The 26,990-nt window shown below is 43.1% G+C and overlaps 1 protein-coding gene across 10 annotated transcripts in view; it reads right to left on the bottom strand.

Annotated features, from left to right (window-relative positions):
• The window catches only part of tle3b (TLE family member 3, transcriptional corepressor b), a 37,328-nt gene extending 10,689 nt beyond the window's left edge, over window positions 1–26,639 (bottom strand). Inside the window, exons 1-11 of one of the 10 annotated variants that reach the window (XM_078174149.1) lie at window positions 26,194–26,639; window positions 25,397–25,617; window positions 24,645–24,745; window positions 24,337–24,400; window positions 21,271–21,315; window positions 14,251–14,313; window positions 12,673–12,747; window positions 7,927–7,962; window positions 4,354–4,559; window positions 3,719–3,776; window positions 918–1,040 (exon numbers count right to left, since the gene is read on the bottom strand). In XM_078174149.1, the coding sequence (XP_078030275.1) occupies window positions 918–1,040; window positions 3,719–3,776; window positions 4,354–4,559; window positions 7,927–7,962; window positions 12,673–12,747; window positions 14,251–14,313; window positions 21,271–21,315; window positions 24,337–24,400; window positions 24,645–24,745; window positions 25,397–25,420 (795 nt within the window). In that variant the 5' untranslated portion in view covers window positions 25,421–25,617; window positions 26,194–26,639. Of the gene's footprint in view, window positions 1–917; window positions 1,041–3,718; window positions 3,777–4,353; window positions 4,560–7,926; window positions 7,963–12,642; window positions 12,748–14,250; window positions 14,314–21,270; window positions 21,316–24,336; window positions 24,401–24,644; window positions 24,746–25,396; window positions 25,618–26,193 lie in introns of all 10 variants that reach the window. The other 9 variants (XM_078174155.1, XM_078174145.1, XM_078174158.1 and 6 more) reach the window with 9 other exon arrangements.
• Window positions 26,640–26,990: the final 351 nt, after the last annotated feature.

Raw genomic sequence — 26,990 nt, forward strand, 5'->3', positions numbered from 1 at the left:
GGGTAACTATGACATCATCTCAATTTGCACATGCTCATTGTTGCTTTGTGTAATGCGCATATGCCAGAAACAGACCCAATAAAACCAGCAGATAGTGGGACACTTTCCAGAGTGGGATTGTTGTTGAGGAGGAATGAAAGAAAAGTTAAGCATGTCCACAGCATCACTCATATCTTTGAGTGAGCTTCTTCATCCTGCTAATCAACAGAAATCAACTGTGATGATCTCCAGTAGGTGTTTTCAAAGAGGTTACAATAGCCTGTATGCTTTACCACCTTCATGACAAGGGGAGACAGCTGAAGACAGCTAATGCCGGTAAGCGTTTGGAGTCGGTTTTGCGCTTAAGTGTGGACAGAAATATTTTTTTAAGAAGATAGTAAAAATATTCCTGTTTTTTTTCTGAAGGAACTCCTTCATTTGAGCTCAAGTAAATTCATATTAATTTATTATAAGACACTCCATGCATGTTTCACTTTATACTCATTTGTAGGTAAAGTGCAGATGTTTTGTGTACTGACTAAAAGACATACACTAGCTTAGCATTTAATTGGATTTAATTAATTGGAAGTGTAACAGTTGTCTCTATTTTAACTTTAATTGGAGCCAAATTACAAAATCCTTTCAAGGACACTCTAGGAAATTATTATGAATTTACAGACCCAAAAAAGCATCGTCAAACTGGTGGTTATATAATAAAATGATAATAAACTGGTTATTAAATAGTTTTCCTGTTATATTTGGTTTGCTTCTGCTTGACTTAGGCCCTGACGTGTAACATTTTTAAGAGCAGCCTAATGTAGTGAACACTGAGATGATCAAAGTTAAAATAAAAGCAGAAACAAGCTCAGGACCCCGACAGCGAGAGTAGGAGAGCTATAAACACAATAACGCAAATAATAAAGCCAATGAACACTCACATATCGGCTCATGCTGTCTTTGTCGTCCACTTTGCGTTTCTTGGAGTCGAGGCTGTAATCTGAAGAGCCGCGGTGCTTCTCACTTGCCGCCCGCAGGCTGTCTGATGGCGACACCGAGTTATTCTGCCAGAAACAATATGCAGCCAGACCAAATCAGTTCCCTCTGAGTGCTACACCTCTGACTCTTAGCACCCTCATAAAAACCTGTCAATAATCCCATAATATGCTGAGGAATATAGATATGTTTCCTATGAACACTACTATGTGTTGCATCTTGTAGATTTGCAGCTTCAGCGTGAATACTTGAGGAGGTGAGTCCTGCCAGTACTATAAATGTCATCTTGCTCCATCTGAACCCATCTTGACTTGATATGGGGTAACAAACTGCGTGACTCTTTCAAATACATTACATTAAGTTCAAGATTTAAGTGCCAAAAAAACAGTAAGCCCTGCCCTGTCAGCATTTGCCCCTCAGTCAAGTGAGTGTTTTGAGGCTTAAATCCAGCAAGCGACAAACCCTCAGAAACCAGAAAAGCCAGAAACAACCAAATGGTGCGTTTAAGTTCAGGCATGGCTCTAGTGCCTTTCTCTTTGTCAGAGCAGTGACAATATTGACTGTAAAGCTAAAACACACAATGCTCCTGGACTGATTTGGGATAGAAGGTGCAGAAGAGGATTCTGGGACAGCTTAGCCCTGCTGCCGCTGCTGCCAAGGCAGTGGAGCAAGGAGGAAACAGACGAGGCGGCTGAGCAAACCCACAGAACGCCTCTGGAAGACAAAAGCATGGACTCACAAGCAAGGTGATGCGTACGACAGATTGAGGAGAGGGTGGAGAGAGAAAATGTGAGGTGAGAGCAGAGTGCAGCGTGGACTGTTTGGTATATGTACACACGCACACACACAACCTGACATCTAATCCTCTTGTAGACCCTCACAGTGACCTGGTCAGAGACACGCTTGAAGTAACATTAACAATTCAAAGCAAACACAGCTTACATTCCTGACTGTCTGTCTGTGACATGCAAGTACATGTAAATAAAAACAAGACTGACCAAAATCTCTGACTGTGAAACTATAACACCAACGTTAATGACTGCTGGAGAGTCCCTCAGCGTGAGTGTGTGTGTGTGTGTGTGGCAGGTCGGTTACTAAACAGCAGAAAATGACGGCAAAGTTCATGAAAATCAACCAGAATAAAAAAGAGGAAGGAAAGAAAGAGGCCATTGAAGGAACATGGACAAGAGTGCAATGTGAAGACACAAAGAGGGTGTTGCCAGCAGAGAAAAGAGCCATGAAAGAGGCAAAGTGAGAAAATAAGAAAAAAAAGAGGAAGAAAGACAAGAGAGCAAAACAGGAAAGGAACTTGGCAAGCAATGAGAGCGTAGCAGTGTGGCAATGAGTTCTCCCCACTACTGGGAATGCCCGGACAGGCTGGCACTCTCTCAGAAGCTGCAAACGGGGTTTTTGTAGTCTGGGCACTGGTGTGGCGGGGTGGCACTGCCAAACACGCCGACAGGCAAGCAGGGAGGGGGAGGGGTGAAGGCGAGCAATCCCTGCGGCCAGCCGACACTGTCAGGCAGCTCAACAAATCCCTGCCTTCATCGGAAACAGACAGATATGGTGAAAGAGGGAGAAGGAAGATGTCTGGCTTCTTGGCTGCGAAGACGAGCAGCAGAGAAAGGTAAAAGTTTGAGTGAAAGGACGGCTTTAAAAAAAGAGTCCTCCAGAGCCGAGGAGAGTGGAGTGTGACGATAAAAAAACACTGCGGTTGGGCAGTTAATGGCACATACACACACACTGACTGCCAGCTCCACATCCCTCCTTCTCAGGTCAAAATATGGAAATTTGTTCAGCTACTGTTGTGGAAAAGAAAGCCACACGGAGAGTTTTAGTCTGGCTCGGTGTGAAGATGCCGCCTGACAGACAAAAATCTCCTACAGCATTACAGCCTGTCTGTCTGTGAGCCTGTGACCTTTAAAGGATTGCTTAGACTCAATAACCCTGCAGTCGCCTCCAACTCTGGTATCAGATGACCTGAGACAACAGGACAGGAAGACTCTGCGTGTGTGTGCAGTGGAAAGGAGAGAGGGGGGAGGGTGGCATGGAGATCAGGTAAGGCACTACTGGCAGCCGCTCGTCACCATACGAGACGGGGAAAGAGTTTGGGTTCCCTTCAGACATGAGTGGGTCCATTCAGGATGGCCAGTCAATGGGAACTCAATCTGGCCAAGCAGATCCAACAGAGCGTTACGCTCCAGCTAACTGAGAGCTTTAAGCCAGTCCAATAAACAAGGACTTTAACATGAGAAGGGACAGAGATAGGGAGAGACAGAGGGGAGAGAAGAAGTGGTGGAAAGAAGTAAATGAGTGAGATAAGAAGAAGAGAGAGCAGAAAATAAAACGTGTAAAAGAAAAGGAGAAGGGAGGATAAATGAAGCTGACGACTGGACCCATGAAACAGTGAGTCCTCTAAAGTGGTGAGGGGAGAAGAGAGAGAGTCAAAGTCGCTTTTAATTGTGCTGAAATTAAAGGAGGTACCTGACTGCTAATCCTCGCTCAGTGATTGGAGTCATTTTCCACCTGGATTAGATGGCACTGGCTTATTTGGCCAGACTTCATTATTTGATTTCAGTCACCCCCCCCCCCCGAGTACAAAAAATGTGTGTGTTCTTACACAGAGAGCACGAATCTCTATTGAACAGTGGGCTTAAGTCTACGTAAAGCACACCTAATCACCAAACACAGTGAGCCAGAGACTGGCAAAGTCAAGAGACACACAGGAGATGGAGAGTCAACGTACCGTGCTCGACTCGCGTTCTTTCAGAGGATTGGCCAGGGGCGAGTGAAAAGATGAGGGGCCAGGAGAGAGAGAAGCAAAACACAAATTATTATGGGCGTCAACAGAACACAGTACTCCATCAGTAACACAATTATTACTCAGCTTAAACATCAGTCTGATGTCTACAACTCTGCATAGTTCATTTTGATTGCACTTTCTGATGAGCTGCTTCATATAAAGGGTTTTTAAATTGTAGCTAATGGCTTTATTAATGCTTAATAAATCATTAACTGATGCTTTATGAATCAGCTATGAGCCCTTAATGAGGACAATGTCGGCCAGCTGGCACAAATATTTCTACAATATTTTGTTTATTGTCTGTTCTTCAAAAATGTTTAGCCTCTACACAGTTGTTAATGTCTCCTATTGTTTTATTTTAATGTCATAAAGTATCAGAGGTAAGCCCAAAAATGTTACTAAAACCTGTATAAATATTTTCTCACAATCATTCTGTACATAAACACTTAGATAAAATCATACAGTGACATGTTTTCTCTGACAAATGTACCTGACTGATAAAACCAGTTCTTGGCCAGTCAGTACTAACATGCTCTGTGTGTGTGTGTGTGTGTGTGTGTGGCAGGCTGTGCCCCTCACCTCTGTGCTCCAGGTCATGGTGGTTCTTCTCATCCTTTACAGGCAGGTGGGCCTGGCTGCCAAGAGCACCCAGAGCCAGCAGGCCGGAGCCAGCGCCCGTCACAGGCGGGATGCCGGGTGGCTGCAGGCCTGAGGGGTGGGGGGGCAGCTGGACCGGCGGGCCGTGGGCTGCGTGAGAGAGGTGCTGAGCCTGAAGCTGCTGCTGCTGTAAACAAATGCACAGAGACAAGACAGAGGACAAGTGGGTCGGCTGGGAAGTGAATCCATGAATGACCGCAATCTACTCATGCATTAGAGCTGGCTTTGACAACATTTAGTTCAAGGCCAAACCGTTTATGCCTAATAGCAGACTGACAGCGACTGCCAACATGCTGATCCAGCTCATTCACTGTCTGAGGGGAAAAACTGATTCTGTTCATAGCTGTGGATGTACAGTACGGTTATCGTCTGGTTCAAAGTGTTAGATAACTGAAACAGAGTACATTCATTACATTAATTATTATTTTATCTCCCGTTCTCAAGGTCTGCAGCATTTGGCTGCGCAGTATGTTCCCAAAATAGACTATGTTTGAGTCATGAGGCAGCAATGCTCCACATTTTACCAACTTAAAACCCATTCTGGCTGATTCATAACATTAATTATGCATTAATAAAATAATGTGAAACCACAGTGCAAAGAAGAGCAACAAATAACAGTTATTTTTATCTTGACGATTTATCATTAATTGCTTAGACATGTAGGGCTGCCCCTCTTAGGCTAAGATTTGAATCATCAGTCAGAGACCCCTCAGTCGACTGAGATTCTTCAAGTCAAGCTTTTTTTGTTTGTTTTGTTTTTGTTAGGTTGAAGTGAACTTTCAGGGGTCGCTTTGGTCCCCAGATTTAGCTGCAGAGTGAGCGTTCCTCACTCTCACACTACTCTCTAGTTCAGGCAGCTGCAGACACAGACCCATGGTGACCGAGACTATTCTGAGTGAGACGCAGAGTTGGGGAGTAACTAGTTACATGTAATTAAATTACAAAACATAAATTGAACTGTAATCAGTTACAGTTACTGAGGAAAAATATGCAACTCATATATAGGTACTCATCAAAATGTTGGTGATCTCAAATCCTAAAACATCCGAATATTTTTTTGGATAAAAGTTTATTTGTAGAATAAAACGTTCATTCTGTTTCTTTGCATTTCCGCACGTAATCAAATGCAGTAAGTTACATTATTCTGTCATAAAATAATGACAATATTTATATTACTTGTTAATTTTTTTTTACAGGGTAACTAGTAATCCGTGATGTATTACAGTTCAAAAGTAACCTTCCCAACACTAGTGAGATGGAGGCAGCTGCCTGGAGGAAGAGAGGCTTTAATTGGTCAGGCTCCAAGATGACATTACCCCCTGCCTTCTGCTTAGAAGTGATGAATTTACAGCTCACAGGAACTTATTGCAGTCTTTGGTTTTAATTTCTATAATAATTCTTGCACATTTTAGCTTTAGCGTTTACCATCTTTAACGCAGTTAGCATGCATTAACTTGAGGGATAACTTAGCTGGTTTAATGTATTATGTGACGGTCACTGTCAAACTCAACGTCCATTCAAACTCTCAAACTCTATATGGTAAAAAAAGGGAACAAATAATTGAATATCCCTATTAAATAGCCAAATCAGAGTCGGGTACAGCCCTGATAAAATGCCACAAAACTGTAAAAACTGCTTGTCACGACTCTCCAGACCCCAAACTGATGTCTACAAATCATAAATAAAAGCAGCAAATCATCACATTTAGGAAGCTCAAACCAGAGAATATTAGACGATCATGCTCGACAAATCAAATGAAAATTGCTGTTGATTAATTTTCTGTGTGAGTCAGCTCTGTGCTGATGGTTTGCACATGAATGAGCTGTGCCTCCAGGTTTACACCTCAGACCTGATGCTCTGTCACATCATGCTCTGCACCTATTACAATTCTGCTCCACTGTTGTTTCTGCTGATGGTTTCTTTATTTATACTATGAGACCTTCATGTAACAACTATGTTTGTCTCAACAACATGTCACCTCTGCTCGTCCGAAATGATACAGGACGTTTCTTGCTCTCTCCCAAACTGCCGTGCTTCAATCATAGCTGGGACAGTTAAAAATCAATAGGTCTACACTTGAAAACCTCAAAACCTTTCAACACTCTGGAAAAACCAAGCAAGCATGCCCACTCCTCCAGCAAAATGCTGTTAAGCACAGACACAGTGGAGAACACACACATACACACACACACACACTTCCCAAGAGGCCATGGCCGTCTGTGAGAGAGGCAGCCAGAGAGGAGTGAGTAGATAGACAGGAGTTAAATAGCCACTCAGGCAAGAGGGAAGCAAGTGCTTTAAAACAAGGTTAAATAACACTTAGCACATCCATCAACTGCCTCTCCAAAGAAGACAAAAAAAACATGATTGCTATTCTGCTTGCTGGATAGAACTTCAATAGCCTCATCCATACATTCATTACATAAAATGGAGAAAGTAGACGAGGGTATATCTAGTGGCTTACCACATTTAAAGGTTTATTTCGCAGCTGGCCATTATTCAGTCAGCTCATTATGTCGGGCTGGACCTGAAATCGCACGATGGATTGAAGCAACTGAGGGGCGGCATTGTTAATCGATATTGTACTGGTGTGCCGAGCAGCCTATTTGTTGTGAAAAAGGAAAAGCGAGCAAAAAAAAAAAGGAGAGAAAGAAAGAGGGCAGCCAGAGCAAGAAAAGGAGGGAGAGGCAGAATCAGAAAGTAAGAGAATGAAAGAGAGTGAGCGAGGGATTGAGGCAGGGACGTCCCTATTGAGTGTGCCTAATGAGGAAAAGCGTGCAGGGATCATTATCAAGAAGCCTCATTAACGAGCTATGGCTGAGGAGAGGAGCGAGGAGAGATGAGGGAGGGGAGCGGTGAGGGAGAGGGAGAGAAAGAGGGAAAAAATTCAGAAAATAAATTGCTTCCAATTCAATATTCATGGATAAAGAGCTGGCTTCCTTTCACACTTATCTTTTTTCATTATGTGTAAATGCCGCCGCAGCTCAGGCAACTTCCACAGGAAACAGGCAATTAAAGTTAACTAGGCGAAGCTGGCTCCCTGCAGAACAGTACTGTCAGGTGGAACAAGCGTCAACAGCACCAGCACAAACCAGCTGGCAGACTGGCTTAATAAGTCTGGCAATGATCGCCACATTACCTACTTATCCTGTGCTTTACAACAGCTTCTGTGGCTCATCATATTTTCTTCAGTTGTTGCGACAAAGATTAGACTACAGCCCACGCTAAAAACAGACCTGAGTGACTTCAGAGTTGGAGTAAGGACTGAGGCACGTTGGGGTTTTTTTGAGGTTAGAAATAAAGTGCCGTCAAATCTGTGACACCCGGACAAAGGACAGGATGCCAAAAATATCCAAACACACCCATGTCATGCTTTATCTCCAAAAAGGCATCAGCTCCCCTTCACAAAGACACATGTTAGACTGCCAGCAAGCAATTCAAAACACTTGATAAGGACAGATTGTTTCTCTACGTCTGGTAACATGAACACTGACCATGAAGGCTGGGTAGACGCTATGAGGTGGCTGCTGCTGCTGAGGCAAAGGAGAGAGGAGGAGGAGTGATTAAGCCAGAAATGACACAAACAAGGAAACTGCAGAGGACAAGACAACTTCCTTAAAGAGTCAGAGATCCGTCCAGATGTTCCAGAGTACAAAGTGACGTTTTCAAAATGCTTGTTTTGTACAAGCAACTGTCCAAAACCCCAAAATATTCAGTTTACTATCAAAGAATCGAACATCAAAAATTCACATTTACATTTTCCCCAGGTTTAATCATGTGTCCCCGTGTTAATCCATCATTTATCTCGTTATACGCCAAATATGTCAAAAAATTAGCCTCAGAGTATTTTTAAATCATATTCTCCATCCTTTCTCTTTCAATAACACCAGATAAAACAAATGTTTGATGACTCCTCCTGCACTCAGCCACGTTAACAAACCTTTGTCCAATCAAATGAGACTTATGGTAACTAGCTAGCCACACTAACCATATAAAACCACACTTCACTATTTATAGGTCATAGTCGCTAACAGAGCAATATAGGACGAGATGCGTGTGTTTGAGTATCAGTTTTCATTTCCAAAACAATGTAACAGAGGTGTCATTCATTCATGTCTTCCTCGTCATCCTCCTGATCTAACAGTGAGGGAGGTATGTGTAGAGCTAGCAGTCAACTGTAGCTCCGTATTGTGTTAAACTCTAAGCCCACACACATTTTACTGGTCCAATGAAATGCCTACAATTTGATAATGATCTCTCTTGTAACTGTGCACAGCTCAAATATTCCATTTCACAGTGGAGAAGCTAAAGACGCTCTAATTTTTCACGAGGCCTTTAAGAGGCTGGAAGCTCAGATTTTTGACATTTTTGCTTTAAAGAATGAGCCTATGAGACCAACTGCTGCCTGCGCTCCTCAGGTAGGACCCTCCTAACTGTCCCTACAGCTCGACTCGTTACAAAAGGAAACCGGGCATTTTCCGCTAGCTGTGTGAACTCCTTACCTGAGGAACTTAGGTTAGCAAACTCAAGTGTCTTTGTTAAAAACACTCCTCAAAACCACTTTTATGGTAAGGCTTATTTACAGTAAATCTGTTGTATGTCTAGCTTCTATCCTTCTTTTATCAATCTTATTATTTACGTATTTTTAATACACACTTTGTTTTATTTGGTCTTCGCCTATGTTCAGTGTTTTTATTGCTGTTTTTTTTTCTTGATGGTGTCTTGTCTCATAAAGCACTTTGTAACTGTGTTTAGAAAAGTGCTATCAAATTAAGTTTATTTGTTCATATCTAAATAAACAACGAGTTATAAAAATCTACTGAAAAGTATTTGAAAACAACACCAACATAAAGCTTGTTTTGTGGCTAAAATGACATGAAATAAAATGGTGAGTAACCAAAGATAAAACATCATAATAGCTCCCTGTACCATCATCGTCCTTAAACACTGACAAACCTCAGACTTGTGTGGCTGCTGATAAGTCAAACCATGTGTCTGTGGAGACTCTTACTTCATGAGAGCCTACGCACTCAAACCAGATGGAAATATGACCTTCTGTAATGAACTAAATATGCACACGCAAATAAAACATGCAAATGTTTCACAGAGGAGATCACTGTTTGCAAAAACAAAACCAGGCAGTGTAAAACTTTACGCTGCGTGTTCCACAGATTAACATTTGAATAAGGGTTGGTAATAAGCAGTGCAACACCTGTAACTGACTCGTTAACCATTATCTAAGCATGATCTCAGCCCGTGTTGACATCATGGAAATGAGCGTAGGAGAGATGGAAATGAGACAGCAACTCTGACACTTATCAAATCAAACTCAATCATGTGTCGCCTTGAGCCAAAACTTATGCAAAACACAGAGTAGGACGGAGGAGACTAGTTTGCATTTTTGTCTCAGTTTTCCAGTCTCCTTCGCACGGCGCAGCCCGCCTGGGTTACAGGTAAGTCGTGTTTTCATACAGTTTAGTACGATGGAAACAATGTTGGTATTTACAAAAGCAGCGTTTTAAATATTAACCACACGTTTACTCTGGGCAGAACAGCTCAATGTTTCCTCACCTTTGAGTCTATTTACAGGTTTCATACATCCTGGTGCCCGCAGACAGACAGCTGCCTCACCCTTGCCTGACTTTTGAATTTGGTGGCAACTCAAAATGGATTTTTATAGATAGATGATGTAACTTAAAACTTTTATAAAACATAAAAATGGCAAATTAGGGCTGTGACCACTTTTTTCCATTAATAATTTACAATTAATCAATTACTCAGAATGAGGAGGAGGAGAGGAGATGGTTGTTTAGGGGACTTAAATGTAATGTAAATATTGCATCACCAACACCTATCTGAACATCTAGCAAACATCTAGTGTGTGTGTGTGTGTGTTTGAATGTGTGTCTGGACTTAAACCTATTTTACCGATCTTGCTGCGGCAGGAAGCTGCCAGAGTCTGATGCTCTCTGAATATCAGTGAAACTTTAATGACAAGAACGCCACAGCAGCACCGCCTCACTCACACTGCGGGGACATGGAGATTGATCACCTGCCATCATGTCTTCGCCCCAATAATTAAAGTCTGTTTTCCTCTCTGTGTGCATGTGTGTGCATGTCCTGTGCCCACCCTTAATGACGGCAGGGTCACTCTGTTGTCTGACCGACATGGTTTAAAAAAAGGGAGAAAAAAAAGAAAGGAAAGGAAACAGGAAGTAATTACCTTGAAAACTGGGGGTTGTGCTCCTGGCTCATTTACCTTAATCGAATTTCGATATCTGCCTCTCATTAGACTTGACCCTCTACCACTGGGACTAGCTAACCGCTGACTAACCTCTAATTACAGAGGGCTAATCAAAAGGGTCAGCTATCCATCTGCGTCCAAGCTGGCTATTAAAAAGCAGCTTGGCTGATAGTTTTTAAATAGAAGCAGATGGAGGATCAAATCACTAAAAAGTAGATGTGGCCAGAGTGGATTCTGTGTGTGTGTTTAGGGTTGTGGGTACAATTAAAAGGTCAATTACTGGTTTTAGAAGTCTACTTCTTTCCTCTATTAAAGTTTAGATCACTGCAGATGCTACCAATTGACTCAACTAAAAAAATGTACTTTTAATATAATCGGGGAAAATATCAGCAAATTAAAAGCTAAATGTTCTTAGATCTTAAAAACCTACTGAGAAACAGCTATACATGTGATATTTTTTAAACTGTATTATAAGCAGCCAAGTGGGGAAATAACATTCACAACTGTCTTCAAGTTGTAGTTCAAAGACAAAGATATCCAAAAATTTGATAAAGTAGTGACAAAACGGTGCCAAATCACTGGAGGTTACACATAAACAAAATCCAATATTAACACTGATAGAATGAAAAATTGTGAAAAACTTTTGATTCTAGCATCTCAGATGTGAAGATTTGCCGCATGTATTTGTCTTTATGTGATAATAAATGTAACATTTGGACTGTTGGTCAGACGAAATAAGCAAGACGTCACCCGGGGCTTTAGGAAGCTATGATGTACAGTTTTGGTTGTATTCTGACATTTTATCGGCTAAATGATTCATCGATTAATCAATTAAAACAGTCGTTAGTTGCAGCCCTAGCAACAACAAAAGAAGCTCATTCAGGCCATTGATATAGTGCGAACTGTTCACACAGGCAGGCAGAAGGCTGTACAGCTTCAAAGTACGAACAATGAGGCTAAAGTGTAGCTTCATCCCAGAGTCATGAGGCTTATGAACTCTCTGGCTTAAATCTGTCCTCTGCACTTTATACCTCTGCGACTGCGTGCAGCTGTTGATGCACTGCTATGCACTTTAACTGTTTATTGTATTTATTATAGGTCTATCTTAAATGTTATTTATTCTGTACGTTCTGTTATTTAACACGTTTGAATGACAGTAGCTTCTCCTCTGCTTCCTGTCCTGCCAGCACTGTTTGGATGCAGCCTAAATCTTTCATCCACTACACCTCTCAAACGCTCAGTACCTGCTTTCGTCAACACTGCTAATCTCTGTTGCGATCACAGTGCTTGTCCCAGCCTGACCGCTCTAATTCCTCTTGCTGCTGGGTCAGAGGTAAGGCTAAGCCTGTTGGCCGGAACCTTTTATCAAAAACTAAAGTGGAGCCAAAGTGAAATCTGAGAAACACCACGATCTGATCTGAGCCTGGCCTGTGTTACTGTGTATCAGATGTTCTCTGACTCTGCCTGAGGACCACAGCTGCTGTTAGGAGCTGCACCCGGCGTGCTGACAGGTCATGGTTAACCAACGATCACAGAAATTACAGCAGTGAAGACCGTATTGACAGCGCCATTGCAAACATTGCACACTTAAACAAAAACATAATAAACCACTGGAGACAGGGGCAAGTCTGCACAAGTGAGGAGGACATGGCACTGCTCGTTTGTATTCAGTCTGAACGTTCAAATGCCACAGACTGGAGGAAGAAAACGTTTGCAGATTAATACACTAAGCTACTCTTACTCCCTTTTCACCCCTATTTTCCTCCTGAATCTATTACCCTTTCCCAGGTTATCCTTGACATGCACCACTTCAGCTGAACCACATAAAGGTAAAATAAACCTGTGAGCGTAACGCAGCACTCTTAAATAGCCTCTGTGTTTGCACTGGAGTGCCGGCCCTCCTGTATGCGTGCAGTTTTGCCCCTGTCCTCGGGTCAAATGAAGGAAGAAAAGGGGGTATACACACAGTCAGAGGCAGATTGGGAAGTCCACGTACCCCGATGATCGCATTTAGCTCAGTCATCGTCACCTGCTTGGCCCGTTCAACAGCCTGAGCCACCTGCTGTTGATGCTGCCGGACACACAAACACAAGGATTAGATTCCTGATGGAGAAGAATTCATTACACAAGACTGGAACCAATAGATATGTCGACCTGTACTGATGATACATCTACACGAGTCTACGAACAGGCACTTCAGTTTAAGGGGGAAAATATGCTTCATAATGCAGAAAACTAATTTAATCCCACTCACAGTCACAACAGTCCCATAAAAAGACTCTGCATCATCAGCACTGATGTACATAATAAGGAATCTCGCTGTAGGTACATTATAATATATAAGAACATGGGAGGTTTATGATTACCCAATGATCCATCAATCAGGATTAAAAATTTAATAAAGTATATATCGACCAATGAAGCGCAAAGTTGGTGCAACAGTGTTTGTGTATCCCTGAGGTGTAATTTAACACACGCCATGTAGGAATTTACAGTTTTCCCAGAGCTGTGCTGTGAGAAATTAAAAGAAACCAGTTTAACAGAGACCTATTGTCAGGAGGCCTACACAACCAATTATAGTTTCCTACTTGTTAAAAGCATTTGCACACTTGTTTGTATATTCTTTGCATGTTCAGTGTCACAGTGCAGAGCAGCACTCTGAAGTCATGGCAGGTGACTCAAATAATGTACTGTTTTAAGTTCATTTAGGACTGAAATACATGATTCAGTGCGGTTGTGCTGCTAAAATTGTTAAATCAATAACCCTTTAATGCAGTGGTGTCAAACTCATTTTAGTTCATGGACCACATACAGTCTAATTTGATCACAGGTGAGCCGGACCAGTGAAACCACTGCATAAATAACAAACACCTTCAAATTTTCCCCCTTTCGTTTGATTTAAAGAAGTACATTTTAAAAATACGTATCCATTTCCAAAACACATGACAAATAGCCTGTGATGTATTCAGAAGAATAAGAGCAATTTTAACAGTATATCACACTTCTTCCACATTTAGTCGGTCTACTACTCACTGTCATTAAATGTCCATTTTTCTATACACTTCCACTCCAGTGTAGTAATCCTGACATCACCACACCAAATTAAAGTGGAAGCTATTGAGGAAGCAGGTTAAATGATTCCCTGCCTTTCAAAACATTTACAAATAAGTATGCATTGCTTTTTCGGAGAACTGTATTCTGGTCAGCGTGGAAAAGTCTCTAAAGCAGTTCTTACATGAAGAAAGCTACTCACTGCACTTGCTCCTGACACCTGACACCTCTTAGCCTTCACAAGTGCATTAATATTAGGTGTGTAAAGTCATCCAGTGGGCCGGATTGGACCCTTTGGCGGGCCGGTTCTGGCCCCCTGACTGTATGTTTGACACCCTTGCTGTAATGGTTCACATAATAGCTTAAAATCTGTATTACAATTATGCAATGACTGCATGTCTTGCACTCTTTAAGATGCCTTGTCATTGACTGGGTCTCTGCCTAAATGTCCTGTACACTTACTGTGCATAGTGAATGACATTATTCTCACTCTTTAAATGCAGCAGGATGGAGTGACACTCACCTCTTGTGACAAGAACGGCATGATCTGAGCCAGAATTGCATTGAGACGTTTGGCAATCTCAGTCTGTAGAAGAGGAGACAGAACATGTCAGAATGATAGTTCACTGCGCGCTACAGGCAACATCACAATCAAACAGTTAAACTGCCTATAAAACAAAAGAGTGTGCATTTGCGCACACACACACACACACACACACACACACACACACATATATATATAAATGTTTGCAGTGTCCATCTGGACAGACCCTGTATTTCTTAACTAAATTGGGACGGCCTTAGAACAAATTTACTTCCCCCTCTCTCCTGCCTCCATTAGACTCAGGCCTTATTTCATTAGGAGGCTGAAATATGCTAATACCATCTGGCTGGAGAGACCATAATGAGGTCCATACTTCATAATTACGGACCATAGAGAGGGGGGTGGGGCACGCTGAGGCAGACAGGTTAACTCTCTGGTCCTATCTATCAGAGGCATCTTTGGTATCGACCACAGAATATTAGCTGGGAGAGTAAGATGATACTGCAGCGCTCGACGAACATAGAGCACTTTACAACGCTGCATTTGGACAAATGGATATGCTGCCCTGCCCGCTACCGCACTTGAATGTCCCAAGACATTTTGCCCAAACCCATTTCCTTTTTTAAAATCTGTACTTTCCACAGAGACAGGAGAAGGGGGAGAAGAAGACAAAAGTGGAAAGCAGAATAAAGGAGAAGGGGTGGGGTGTGGTGGTGATGAATGGTGGAGTGAAACGCTCTGATTTGACACTCAGGTAATGTAGTTTGACTGAAGCGGGGGAGGTGAACTAATTGATTCTGAGAGATTAGGGGTGGAGGCCCAGCAGGTGTGTGGGGGGTGAAGAGGTCCTTCCCGCCGTTTTATACGCTGCCGCATTCCACTCATTTTCTCCCTTAACCTTGTTTGACTGTGAAAGGGGGAGGGAGGAGAAAGAAAGAGGAAAGGGGGGGGACAGGAGGTGCCGGTAGCCTTTTGCACGGCTCTCTGTTCATTTTTTGGGGGGGGGGGGGGGGGCAGGAAAAGAAGGAGAAAAGAGGAGGGGGACAGACCTTTGCTGGCCTGTCAGGAATTATCTCACAACCTCTTGTCTGACCTTAGACGCACTGTGCTTTCTCTCTCCATCCACCCTCCCTCCCTCCCTCCCTCCCTCCTCCAAACACTCCTTCACACCCCTCCCTGCTAATCTCCACTACTCTCCTCTGTGCCCTCCCTCCTTCCTCCTCTTCCTCGCTCATCTTCCTCCTCTTCTGTTGCTGGGGCAACGCTATCTGGCACGGCTGATCGTTATGTAAATTGGGCTGGGGCCCTGACCAGAACAGCCTGTAAAATCATATTAGGCGCAGCAAAGAGGCAGGTCATTAAATTGAATTTTCGGCCTGTCGATCTGATCGGCACGGGAAATTAATGAGGGATAACTGGGAGTGGGGAGGCAGGGAGCGGGCTGCACTGGGGGTGGGGGGGGGGGTTGACACGGAGAGAGAGAGAGAAAGAGAAAGAAGAGGGAGGGAGCTCTATGGAGACTCATAAACCATCATCATTAGCGGGGGCTGGATACAATGACACACAGTAGGATTAGAGTGTTTCAGTATCACACCACTTCTCTGGAAATGGCTGCAAGGGGAGCAACATGGGGCTTGTAGGAAACAGCGGTATGCTGATACACTCGGCTATTAGAGCAACAACATTACAAACCCTTACCGCAAACTGATTCACAAAGAAAGGCATCCATTTGTTCGTAGCAAATCACCACTCAAGAGCCAAAAACATTCATGAAATTCAGGTGCACTCTGCCCTTTGTGTTGGATTGTTTAGTGCGATGTGATAAAAAAAAAACCACACACACACACAATTCTCTCAGCAGTTCATTCTGAAAGGCGAGCTGGAGCACCAGGTGCTTTGAGAGCTGAGATCATGTTGAGCTGCGCTCACGTTTTTTTGAGGTTAAATGTTCCCAAACCCTTAGCTTCCTCTGAAATTTACCCCAGAGTCAAAATATTACTTTGGAGCCAGGAAATAAAACAATGGAACAGACTTCCTCTGCATCCATTTTTGTTTTTCTTTTTGTGGCCTAATTATTGTTGCCTCACATTTTACCTGTCATATCTCAACTACAGTTTAAGAGAATGTTAGGGAACGCATGAGTCACGCATCAACTGTGAAAGCCGTCAACTGAATGGCTGCCTTTATCAACTACATCTTGTCCTTCCTCTTCAAATTGAGTCACTGCACTCTGTTCTGACAGAGTTCACACATGTTAGGGAGGGCAAATGGGCACATTGCTTATTTACATGACTTTTCACAGCCATTTGGTCGGGAAAAAAAACTCATAACACATCGCATCCAATGACTCGCAGCACTCTTAAATTACTCCCGCTTTACTTTGGAGGCACTATTTTCCACAATGCTTTTAGTGGCAGAGACAGGCACTGGAAAGAGTTTATTGTCACTTAAAGCCACTGAAAACAGAAGCCTTTGAGCCGACAGAAGCTTTTCACTGCAGCTCCACAATTACAGGTACTCAGGGTTGTCTAGTAGCACCAGAGCCTGGAGAGGCTCTCTCTCCATTGCATCCCTCTGTCAATGGTGCATTGAAAGCCATTTGGCTGTTTGTCGCTCCAGGCATTAGCCCCCAAGTGGAGAGCAGAGTCTCTGACGAGGATTCAATTGGCGAGGAAACCAAGTGGCATATGATGGTGGTGGTGGTGGTGGTGGTGGTGATGGGGGGTGGTGGGGGGCTGTTTGGGAATTATCTTCTCAGCCAGAGCAGAGGAAGAAAGAGGCACTTAGAGGTATCTTGTTCATTACAAATGCATGAAGAATATTTTGCATGTGCATGTCATTCTATTTTCAGCTCATACACACAAAACTGAAGTGACATCCTTTCCTGCAGGGGAGCATACGGAAATGCGACGTTTTCTAACAGATTACATCTGATTTTAAATCACCATGTAAACAATATTTTTTTTATACATCTCATTTTGAATTATGCAGTAAAGGTGCACGGATACACACAGCCACACCAACAGACAAAACCATCATCAGCTGGTTGCGTACACACACACCAAGACACTAATTGTGTAACACTGCTCTACCAGCCCTTCTAGCCTGGCTATCAAAATAAAGCATGTCTCACAGCCTCCAATAACCTCGTCAAGCTCCCTTGAGAGTGAGTGTGTGTGTTCTCGTAGTCAGTTTGTTTTGGCTTAGAGACAGGTCGGCCATCATCACCTTGGCAAACAATTCCAGGAATCCTGTATAAATTATTCATTTGCACAAGCTCTCTTTCTCCCTTGCCTCTGCTCCTCCTTTCACCCTCTTCCTCCATCCAGGAAACGGACATGACTCCTTGATAAAGCACTTTCTCTGTTTCCCCCATTCACTCAACAAGTGAGGAAATGGATACACACAGCTGATACACAAAATGGCTACCTAAGGTGCGACAAAAGTAGGCAGGCAAATACAATGGTATGATATAGTATCAGTTAATGGTTAATCCTTCAATTCATGTCCCTTTCACTTTCAATTTACCATAAGAGAGAAGTGAAATCAAAATGTAGGTAAGTGTACAAGAGAGATAAACACGGACCACAACAGAGAACAGAGGTAGTGAAAAACAAAGCAGCCCCCACCACACCCACACCACAAAGTCAGCAGGGCATGTTGCTGAGGCAGCCTAATGAGCTGCGCTAATTAAAATCACTTATTGACAGCAAGCGAGGGTGATTACCTCCACCCTGCACTCTTTGCCATCATAAGAGACACTGTCAAAACAAATTACCCCCCGGCAACCGCACAGATCCCTTTGCTAGCAACCATTCAGCTCAGCAGCAGCGTCAGGGAAGCTGTGTCTGTTGGAACTTGAAATACAGTGTGTTTGTGTGTGTGTGTAAAGACACAACTACTGTTGCCATGTAAGGGATATGAGTATTTATTTATATGCGCATATGTGTGTGTGGTTTTTCGCCCATTCCCCTGCTTTTCAATCCAGCTTTGTAGCGATAACTACACAAAGTGAGTTTATCACGTCTTTTTTCACACTGCAATAAATCTTCAACACAAGCGAAGTAATGTGCCTGCCTGCATCCAATAATCCACCCTCCCTCCCTTCCTACCAATAACAGGGACAGCTAAGGGCTGTCTGTTTACCTCTCGCTGATGTCATCACAAACACTCGTTCACTAGGGAGGGGAGAGGAGGAGGAAGGGAGGTGGCAGGAGTCATGCATTATTCAGAGTGCTCCGTCGACTCCACCGGGCTTATTGATAAACAAAGGAGATGCACAGGAGAGGACCAGTCGATTAACCCATTTACCCTGAAGCCTTTCGCTCCTTTCCCCGTCTCCATGCCCCCTTATTTTGTCCACTGCCACCGGCATCCACCCACTACAACCAGCTCCACCCCCACCCTGCAACCTCCTTGTTGGTGATAAGTGCCTGACAGAAAAAAACACTCAAGAACAGAGGGCTGGGTGGGACTGGGGGGGGGGGGGGGGGGCTCTAACAGCTAGTTAGCACATACACACACATACACACACACGCCTACAAAAACCATCTACACCTGATGAATTGTGCAGTGTGCTGCTGTTCCAACTGGGCTACCCTCCCACTGATGCCATTAACCTTCTGGATCTGTGGGCCATGAAGCCTGCGCTCCACCTCTCTCTGTCTCTCTTTCTCCCCCTCTGACAGACTCCCACTCTCATACATCATATCACACAGCTAATGACACAAGGACCATCATTCACATCACATTGTCGGGGTGGCGGGGCAGACAGGGGGGGGGGGGCAATGAAAAGACATAAGGGCACGAGGAGGAGGTGGGAGAGGAGAATGAAGGAGGCAAAGGTGACTGTGGGAAACAGAAGGCACGACAGATTCACAGAAAATGGAAATGTAAGTGTAGAAAGATAAAAGAGGGCCATCTTGAGATCACGCTAATCTTTTTTTCTCTTTTCAAGTGAAGTGAATAAAAGATTATGGTAATGTCGGTTAATAGAAAAGAAAATGTGGGTTTCACTCAGCTGACTAAAAGGCCTCGGGTCAGATCTTTAGCGAAACAGAGTTGTTTTGTGGAGTTGTTTACAGGTGTAATCTGACTTTATAGAGGGGTGATGTTGTGCATTTAGGACTGTGGTGTCTACAGTAGCAGACGTCTTATCTTAACCACACCAGAAGTTAGCAAACAGGACGGCATGCACACTCCTTAAATTATGACCATGCCTACATAATGCTGTTATGTGACACTGTAGTTTAGATAAAAAACACTGAATCTATCTGCAAACCTTGAACGGCAACCTAAACTATTTTCATTATCACTTGTCTCTCTAATGTTTCTTTTACTATTTATTATTGATTGTTTGGTCCATAAAATGTTAAAACAATAAAACAAAATGCTCACTGCAATTTCCCAGAAGCCAAAATGACATCCTGTGATCTTGGTTCATCTTGGTTAAAAAGGACTCAATATCACTGTTACTGGTTTCACGATTAACCACAGTTAAATTCCCTACAGTCAGTATTACCGTTTCAAATTTGAATTATCATTAAAACTGTGTTTGACTACTGTGCATTGAAAAACTCGCAGCAAATACCAGAGTTAGCAACAGTCTACAAGACACATGTCCACATGGGGCCATTATTAATGTTAATGTACTTTTGTAATGGTTTTAATGTTTACATCAGGTATTGGCATTGTCATTATTTTTATGTTTACGCAAACAAACGTGCATAGTGCTGCTAACTTTGTGGTTTAAAACACAGCGAAATAACTGCATGTGTCCTTCAGTCATTTCTTAAAACTGTCAGCACATTTTAATAATACAGCAATAACACTGATAATTCAGTCACTATAATCATGACATAAAAAACTGTCACACCGTTTCTATTCAGTTTCCGATTGTCTTCATGTTTAAGACACCGATCCCATCGGATGTTTGGTATTTCTTTCTTGATTACTGACCTTTAAAAATTATTCTGTCCAATCTTCTCTCAAATAATTCTTTCAGACACATTAAACCCAACGAATAACATGTTAAAGTGAGAACACTTATTTCTAACATACTGTTGGACGACTTCAAAACAAACAACAAAAAAAACATACCTAACAAAGTCATTGAAAAAATGACTTTAATAATAAAGTACATATTTCCATCCAGAGTAATATCAGACCTCAGCTGACAGAAAGGCACTGCTGTGCTGGGGCCACTAAGCTTCCTGTATCGTACTTCGGGTGCAGTCATGGTGGTGCAGGGGGCTTTGAGCTAGCTAAGAGCATTGAGAGATGGTTTCCACAAACACTACGCCAACATGCCTCCAAAATTTTCAACATGACGGGCCAAAGATCAACTGGAAGCACACCAACAAAGACGCCTGATGTGAAAGGTGGTCACTATTTTAAAGGCTAAGATGATTTCGACATATCTGCGCCCCCACTCCGCCCTCTTCCTTCACGCCTGCAGACTACTGAACGGCTCCTTGGGTGGTATAGAGGAAGCTGCGGATATTTTTTGCCCTATTCATCTGTAGAAGACTTTCCACTGCAGCATGATGCCCAGTGCTGGGTGGCAGCTGAACTAATGAGCTTTTAGCCTGGCTGGCACTGGGGAGGCAGACACAGAGTAGTGCATATGTGCGCACACACACACACACACACACACACACACACACACTCAGAAGGACAAACCACACAAAAACACATCCTCTCAGTCAGTCTGCCAAATACTTCACTTTAATCTTATCAAACCATCCCCATCAGGCAGCGTGCCCTTCGTGTTGTTTAGCCTGTCAGCATTTTCACTACAGGAAGCCAGTGTGTGTATGCTTCCTAAAGCCATTTAAGGATGAGGGTAGAAAGTAAGGTCAGGTATGTGTATGTGTGTGTGTGTGTGTGTGTGTGTGTGTGTGTGTGTGTGTGAGAGTGTGTGTTTATATTCCTTAATCACTAGGGGGAAAAAAACAGTGCTTTGGCTGTACACAGACAATTCCTGATATGGCTACATACCTGTTTGTGCATCTCAATGTTGAGGCCGTAGGACATCTCATAGTACTGTAAAACACAGCAGAGGACAAAACATTAATACATAATACAGTTAGCTTACAAACTTTGTTTCAAAGACTTTTTAATGATGCATTTTCATTTACACATTTACTCAAAGAAATAAGAGGCAAGATATGATCCCAGATACTATCCTTCATGGTATCTATGTGGGAAAACAATATATGAATCCAAAGTTACTTGTGACTTTTCTCTGCTGAGGGACAGATAATTTGTAAGAGCAATAAAGCTGTGAAAAAATGTTGCTCGACTGGTATGACACAAAACATTCCATGGTTTGACCTTATTCCACAATATTTCTGCTACGCTGTTTACATGAGTAATGAAAATGAATATTCCAATAATATTACTGTTAATATTACTAAGTTTTCAACCAGTGGTGAACTTATTGAAAACCTTCTTGAAAAGGTTGGTGTTACGATATTAACGCGTATCTAAAACCCTGTTAATATCCAAGTCTTTCATAATGTTTAAAAGTAGGTGCTTTTCTCCCTCTGACCAAAATGTGGGCTTCTCTTTTGGACATGCATCTCTAGCCCAGCTTTGCAAGATGTTGGCTAGTTGGTTTGTGTACAACGTAATGTTGCTCGGGTTCAGCGCACTTGACATGTTGCCGTGTTGTGCTATGGCCTATTCAAGTGCTGGAATTTGTCATTTACACTGAACGCAATACAGGCTCCCCTCCAATTGAGTGTGTGTACAGTGCTGTGCTGCTGTGCGTGCAGCGTGTTTGACTGCGTAACAGCAGCCTTTTGATGGCTATTTACACACTGAAACCATGACAACAGTAACTATGTCAGGTAACAAACTGTGCCGGGCTCGGGTCAGTTTCGGACTTAAAAATCAGAAAGTCTGTCGGGGTCAGGCCGGGCTCGGTTATAACTGTCTCGCACTGGGGTCGGGTACAGTCAGAAAAATGTGGCCCGAGCCACGCTCTAGTGTAAATGTCCTAAGACTGCTCCTAAATCCCGAATAACACCCACATATCTCAATCAGAAAATGCTTCATTAAGAAAAAAGGCCAAACTTTCAATATCCAAGTAGAATATGCTATTGACATGACATGTATCAAATTCAGAATACTGTCATATTCTGAATAATAGTGAGATATTATTGTGCACATACAGTCATCGTTATCTGTCCTCTAAAGAGCACAAACAATAAAAAGGACAGGTATGTAGTAAGTAACTTGTTGCAGCACAGGGGTTGAGTGATTAAAAACACCCTGACATTAACCACAGAGGGTGACAACTTCATGTTCTTTGTGCGGCGACAGCTGACGGACGATTGGCTACTGTTCTCATTTACTTCTACTGGGCACTGCCAGTCTTTGAGCTGAAACACTGTCTGTGGCTTCAAAAACAAAGGAGGACGCCAATACTACCACTGAATACAACATTAACTGCCTGTGAGCGCCAAAAGCCTGTGAGCCCACCAACAGATACAAACTAAAGCCAAGTAGTTTGTCTGTCTTGTTTATCAAACACATAGCAAACAGCTTCCATTTATTATAGCTACTCCCACCACCTTCTGGTTCCTCACAGGGAAAATAATATTTAACAAACGTACTGCTGCGTTTGGTTAAAGTCATTCCTTTCATGTACAAACAGAGATAAGCATGCACATACACAACTGAGAGTGAGGTCTAAGTTACAACACTTGTCAGATAAAGACTGTTCCTTTTTCCACGCACACAGTGAAACTTTTACTGTGTGAGACAGAACCTTTGAGTCGGGTCGTCTCTGCAGAGGAACAGATTTGTTTTGTCTCTATTTGATCATCTGGGAGCTCTGAACTGAATGTGATATGTTTTAATTAGAGTAATGGAACAATTTAACCCCTTCACGGCTCTTTGATAGAATACAATCACCCATCTTAGCTCTTATTAGGTTTCAAGGAAAAGGCAGACGTGTAAGTACACACAACAACAACACAGTCAAGCTGAACTGTGGTTTGATATTATTGGATACTGACTTTTAATGGCATTATAATGTAATGTAACAGGGCTGCAACTACTACTTTATTCACTGATTCACCTGCTGACCTTTTAGTCTAAAATATCCCAAAAATGTGACCAAATGCTGATCACAACTTCCAAAAACCCAAGATGACATCTTCAAATTATCTTGTTTTGTCTGGCAAACAGTCCAAAACCCACATATATTAAGTTTCTCCTCATAAAAGGCAGCAAATTCTCACATTTAAGAAGCTGGAACCAGCAAATATTTAACATTTCTGATTAAAAAGTGACTTAATCAAACTTTAAATAGTTGCTGATTCATTTTATTCTGGATGACTAATCAATTAAACTAGATGATATGATATCACATCGTCATCTTACAAAAGTCTGTTGCCTAATTTCAATTATTTTTGCGTTTTACTTATGCAGAGTTTTGTCTGACAGTACACAAAACAGTGAAACGTGTGGTATATTTCACTGAGCATCTATCTGACTTTGCATGCATTTCCTATATTGTGATATTGACTCCAGCGACAGCGCCTGGCCCCAACACGTAGCCTCTTATCTTTATAGCTGTACTCCCTGTATCTGAGAACCCCTGGGTGTGTCAGAAGTGTCTAACTGACCCTGGGGTTCACCTTGGGGGGAGTTAAAAAATACAGGAAACCCACTGATTCATGCACAAAGCCAGCAGACCAGTCATTAACCCCCGGTGGGTCGTGTTGGGTGTGTGAGGGAGGGGTGGCAGAGGGTCATAAAGAGGACCCCAGGGCCATAGAGGGGGGTCGTCACACCCCACAATCAATAGCTGGACATTTGACCCCTGCTAGAGTTTCAACCCCCCCTCCACACACACGCACACGCCCCACCCTGCACCTTCTTATCCAATGAAAACAGAAAACACAGGCATGAGTCAACAGTACCAAGCAGGGACAAATGCTAACATGGCCTTTGCAAAACACCAGGGCTGCACCACCTGTGACTGTTCACCTGAGGCTAAAGGGAGGATACAGCATTAAATCAGATTCAGAGTTTTACAATGGCTGCTCTTACCATGACGTAGTGGCGCTGCATCTCTGTCTTCTCATTGGCCAGTTTATCGTACTCCACTTTGAGACTTTAGGAAGAGAAGAGGAAATAAAACAATGCTTTATCGTAAGTTTGACATATGTTACATTCACTGAAACACGTTCTTGATTTGGGTACTTTAGGTGAAGTTAAAAATTCAAAGCAGATATATTTATAAGTGTAACACCAATGTAGACTTGCATGAAGCAACAAAAATGGAACAAGACAGTAGCAGCTTCCTCATCCTATTCTTTCCAGGAAGCTATTGCTGTTTACAGTGGGCTAGTCATTACCTGTGGTACTGGGCCTGCAGGAACTGAAATTCGTCTTTGATCCTGTCGCAGGACTCTGCCACTGTGAACTTGAAGCCAGGCTGGCCTGGCTGGTGAGGTGCCTGAAAAGTGCAAAGTTGGGAGATACCAGAGGTGTAAATAAGGCCATCACAGTCCAGATATAGTCTCATCTCTCTCACGCTGCCTCCTCCTCCTCCTTTGTAAAACTGTATGGTGCTTTTTTTCTTCTTGTCCTCACATTTCCCCTGAGAGCTGACTGGCGGAGGAAAGAGCCGCTTTCACTCAACAAGATGTGCAATGACAGAGGCGGGTCACTTCATCCATCCTCAAAGTAATGTTACATGGTAGGCAGAGGTTGATGATGAGGATGATGATGAGGGAGGGGGTTGTAAAGAAAAGAAAATCATGCACAAAGTTGTGGTGTTTCAGTGTCTGCTGCAGAACAGGCTGAAATCACCTTTAAAATGACATTACAACAAACTGCACTGTGAAATGAAGTCAGCCTTCAGCAGGAGGTGATGATCTACTTTCCCCGAGTTCAACCAAAAGCTCTGATCTTGTCGCCAATAAACACGATCTCCCAGTTTTCTCTGCTGCCAGAGTGAAGCGCCTCAGCAGCACCGATGCAGACCATAAATAGTAAGGTGTGGATCAGCAGCTCCACTCTGACGAGCTAATTAGGCTACTTTGAAGGGCGGTGTATTTGCATCAATTCACAAATACTGTGGTGACAAAGACAGCTCGGTACTTACCGGATGCCGGCCTTGTGGATACATATCGCGTCCTTTACACAAGGGAATCGGTGTGTTCTCTCTCCTTTCTCTCCCAGTGAAGGTGCGATGAAAAAATCACCGCCACCCCCTCCCCTGTAGACGCAGGATGGCGGCGGACAAAGCCCTGCTCTCGGCTGCGAGGCTCACACTCAGACCCCGACCACTGGACGTATCACTCCGTCGGCCTCTCTCCTTTGTACCTATGCAAACAGAAAACGAGGCACAGCTGAGGGGCTGAAGCACTTTGGCAGCAAGCGACCGTAGGCAGCACCTTGGTTGTAAATCGACGGGAATTAAAGCTTTATGAACTTAACCGGACTCCACTTTCATCTCCTGCTTTACAAAATGACAATAAAATGTGTTTTTATCCTTCAAAATTCATATTTCTTTGCAAATATTTCCAATTTTCCTGTCAACTAATCTAAATCTGCCTCGATTTGCATAACACAGTGGGGGAAACAAGAGTGCCAGCTGAATGTGTTTGATCCGATGAATCAAATAAATCCCAAAGTTGAGACTTTTGATCACAACCTCAGCGACATGATGCTTTGTTTCTCTCGTAAATCTAACGAGTTGTCTGTCTTCCACAAAGGGAACAAGAAGAACACACACAACGGGCTTGTTTTGGTGGTCCGGGAAAAAAAAGAAAAAGAAAAATCAGAAACAAGGAGCTGCTGCTTTCAAAGTCGGCTGCCATGAAGCCACACCACCACCAGCACCACCTCCACCACCACCACCCGTCTTGTTAGCGGCTCTCTTCATGTCGCCCTTTTTACCTTTGTCTGGTCTGATTCCTCCCCTCTCTTCAGCACAGGTAAAAAAAATAGTATCCAGACACAGAGGCTTAATATCCTTCACTTGTAACCGTCACCACAGAGTGATAAGGGCGGAAAATGTCCGTCGCCGTCTCTATTTTTCACACACTTCTTCTTTGCTCCTTGAGAGTCCTTTAAAACCCCGGTGATCCCGAGGCGGAGAGCGTCTCTCCGTCCGGTCGGACGTTGTTGCAGGCATACAACTTCAAAGAATATTACATCCAGTAGTGTAGTGACACACCAATCATCCAGTAAGTCCAAATATTATTTTTCGGGCGAGTAAAACGAGTTAATTTCTTTCTTTTTTTAAAATGTCGGCCGTTCTGAAATATACCACGAGCTCGCTGTCGGGTATACCCAGTTCCTCCGCCGCGCGCTGTACCACACACAGACTGTGCACTGACACGAGGACCCGACTGCCGCGAGAGGGCCCTGCACCAACCAATGGGCTGCTCCGAAGGAGTTTAGCAGCGGTGGCCAATCAGAGAGCGGCGTCCCCCACGTGGGGGTGTTCAGGGCAGCGGCGTTCTGATTGGGCTGCGGTGTGTGACCTCACATGTTCGCCATTTTGGATTTGAAGTGACAGTCGGTGCGTTCAACAACTTGTTCAAAACAAAAGGAAATAATTTATGTTTCCGCGCATTTTAACCGGCGTTTCTGCGTTTTTACAGTATGGAGATTTACCAGAGAGTTTTATCTTTTAAAAAAATGCCGATTAAAACACTTTATGCTGGTGTAAACAAGAAAATAATCGATAG

This window comes from Epinephelus lanceolatus, chromosome 2, assembly GCF_041903045.1.
Source record: "Epinephelus lanceolatus isolate andai-2023 chromosome 2, ASM4190304v1, whole genome shotgun sequence".
Lineage (NCBI taxonomy): Eukaryota > Metazoa > Chordata > Actinopteri > Perciformes > Serranidae > Epinephelus > Epinephelus lanceolatus.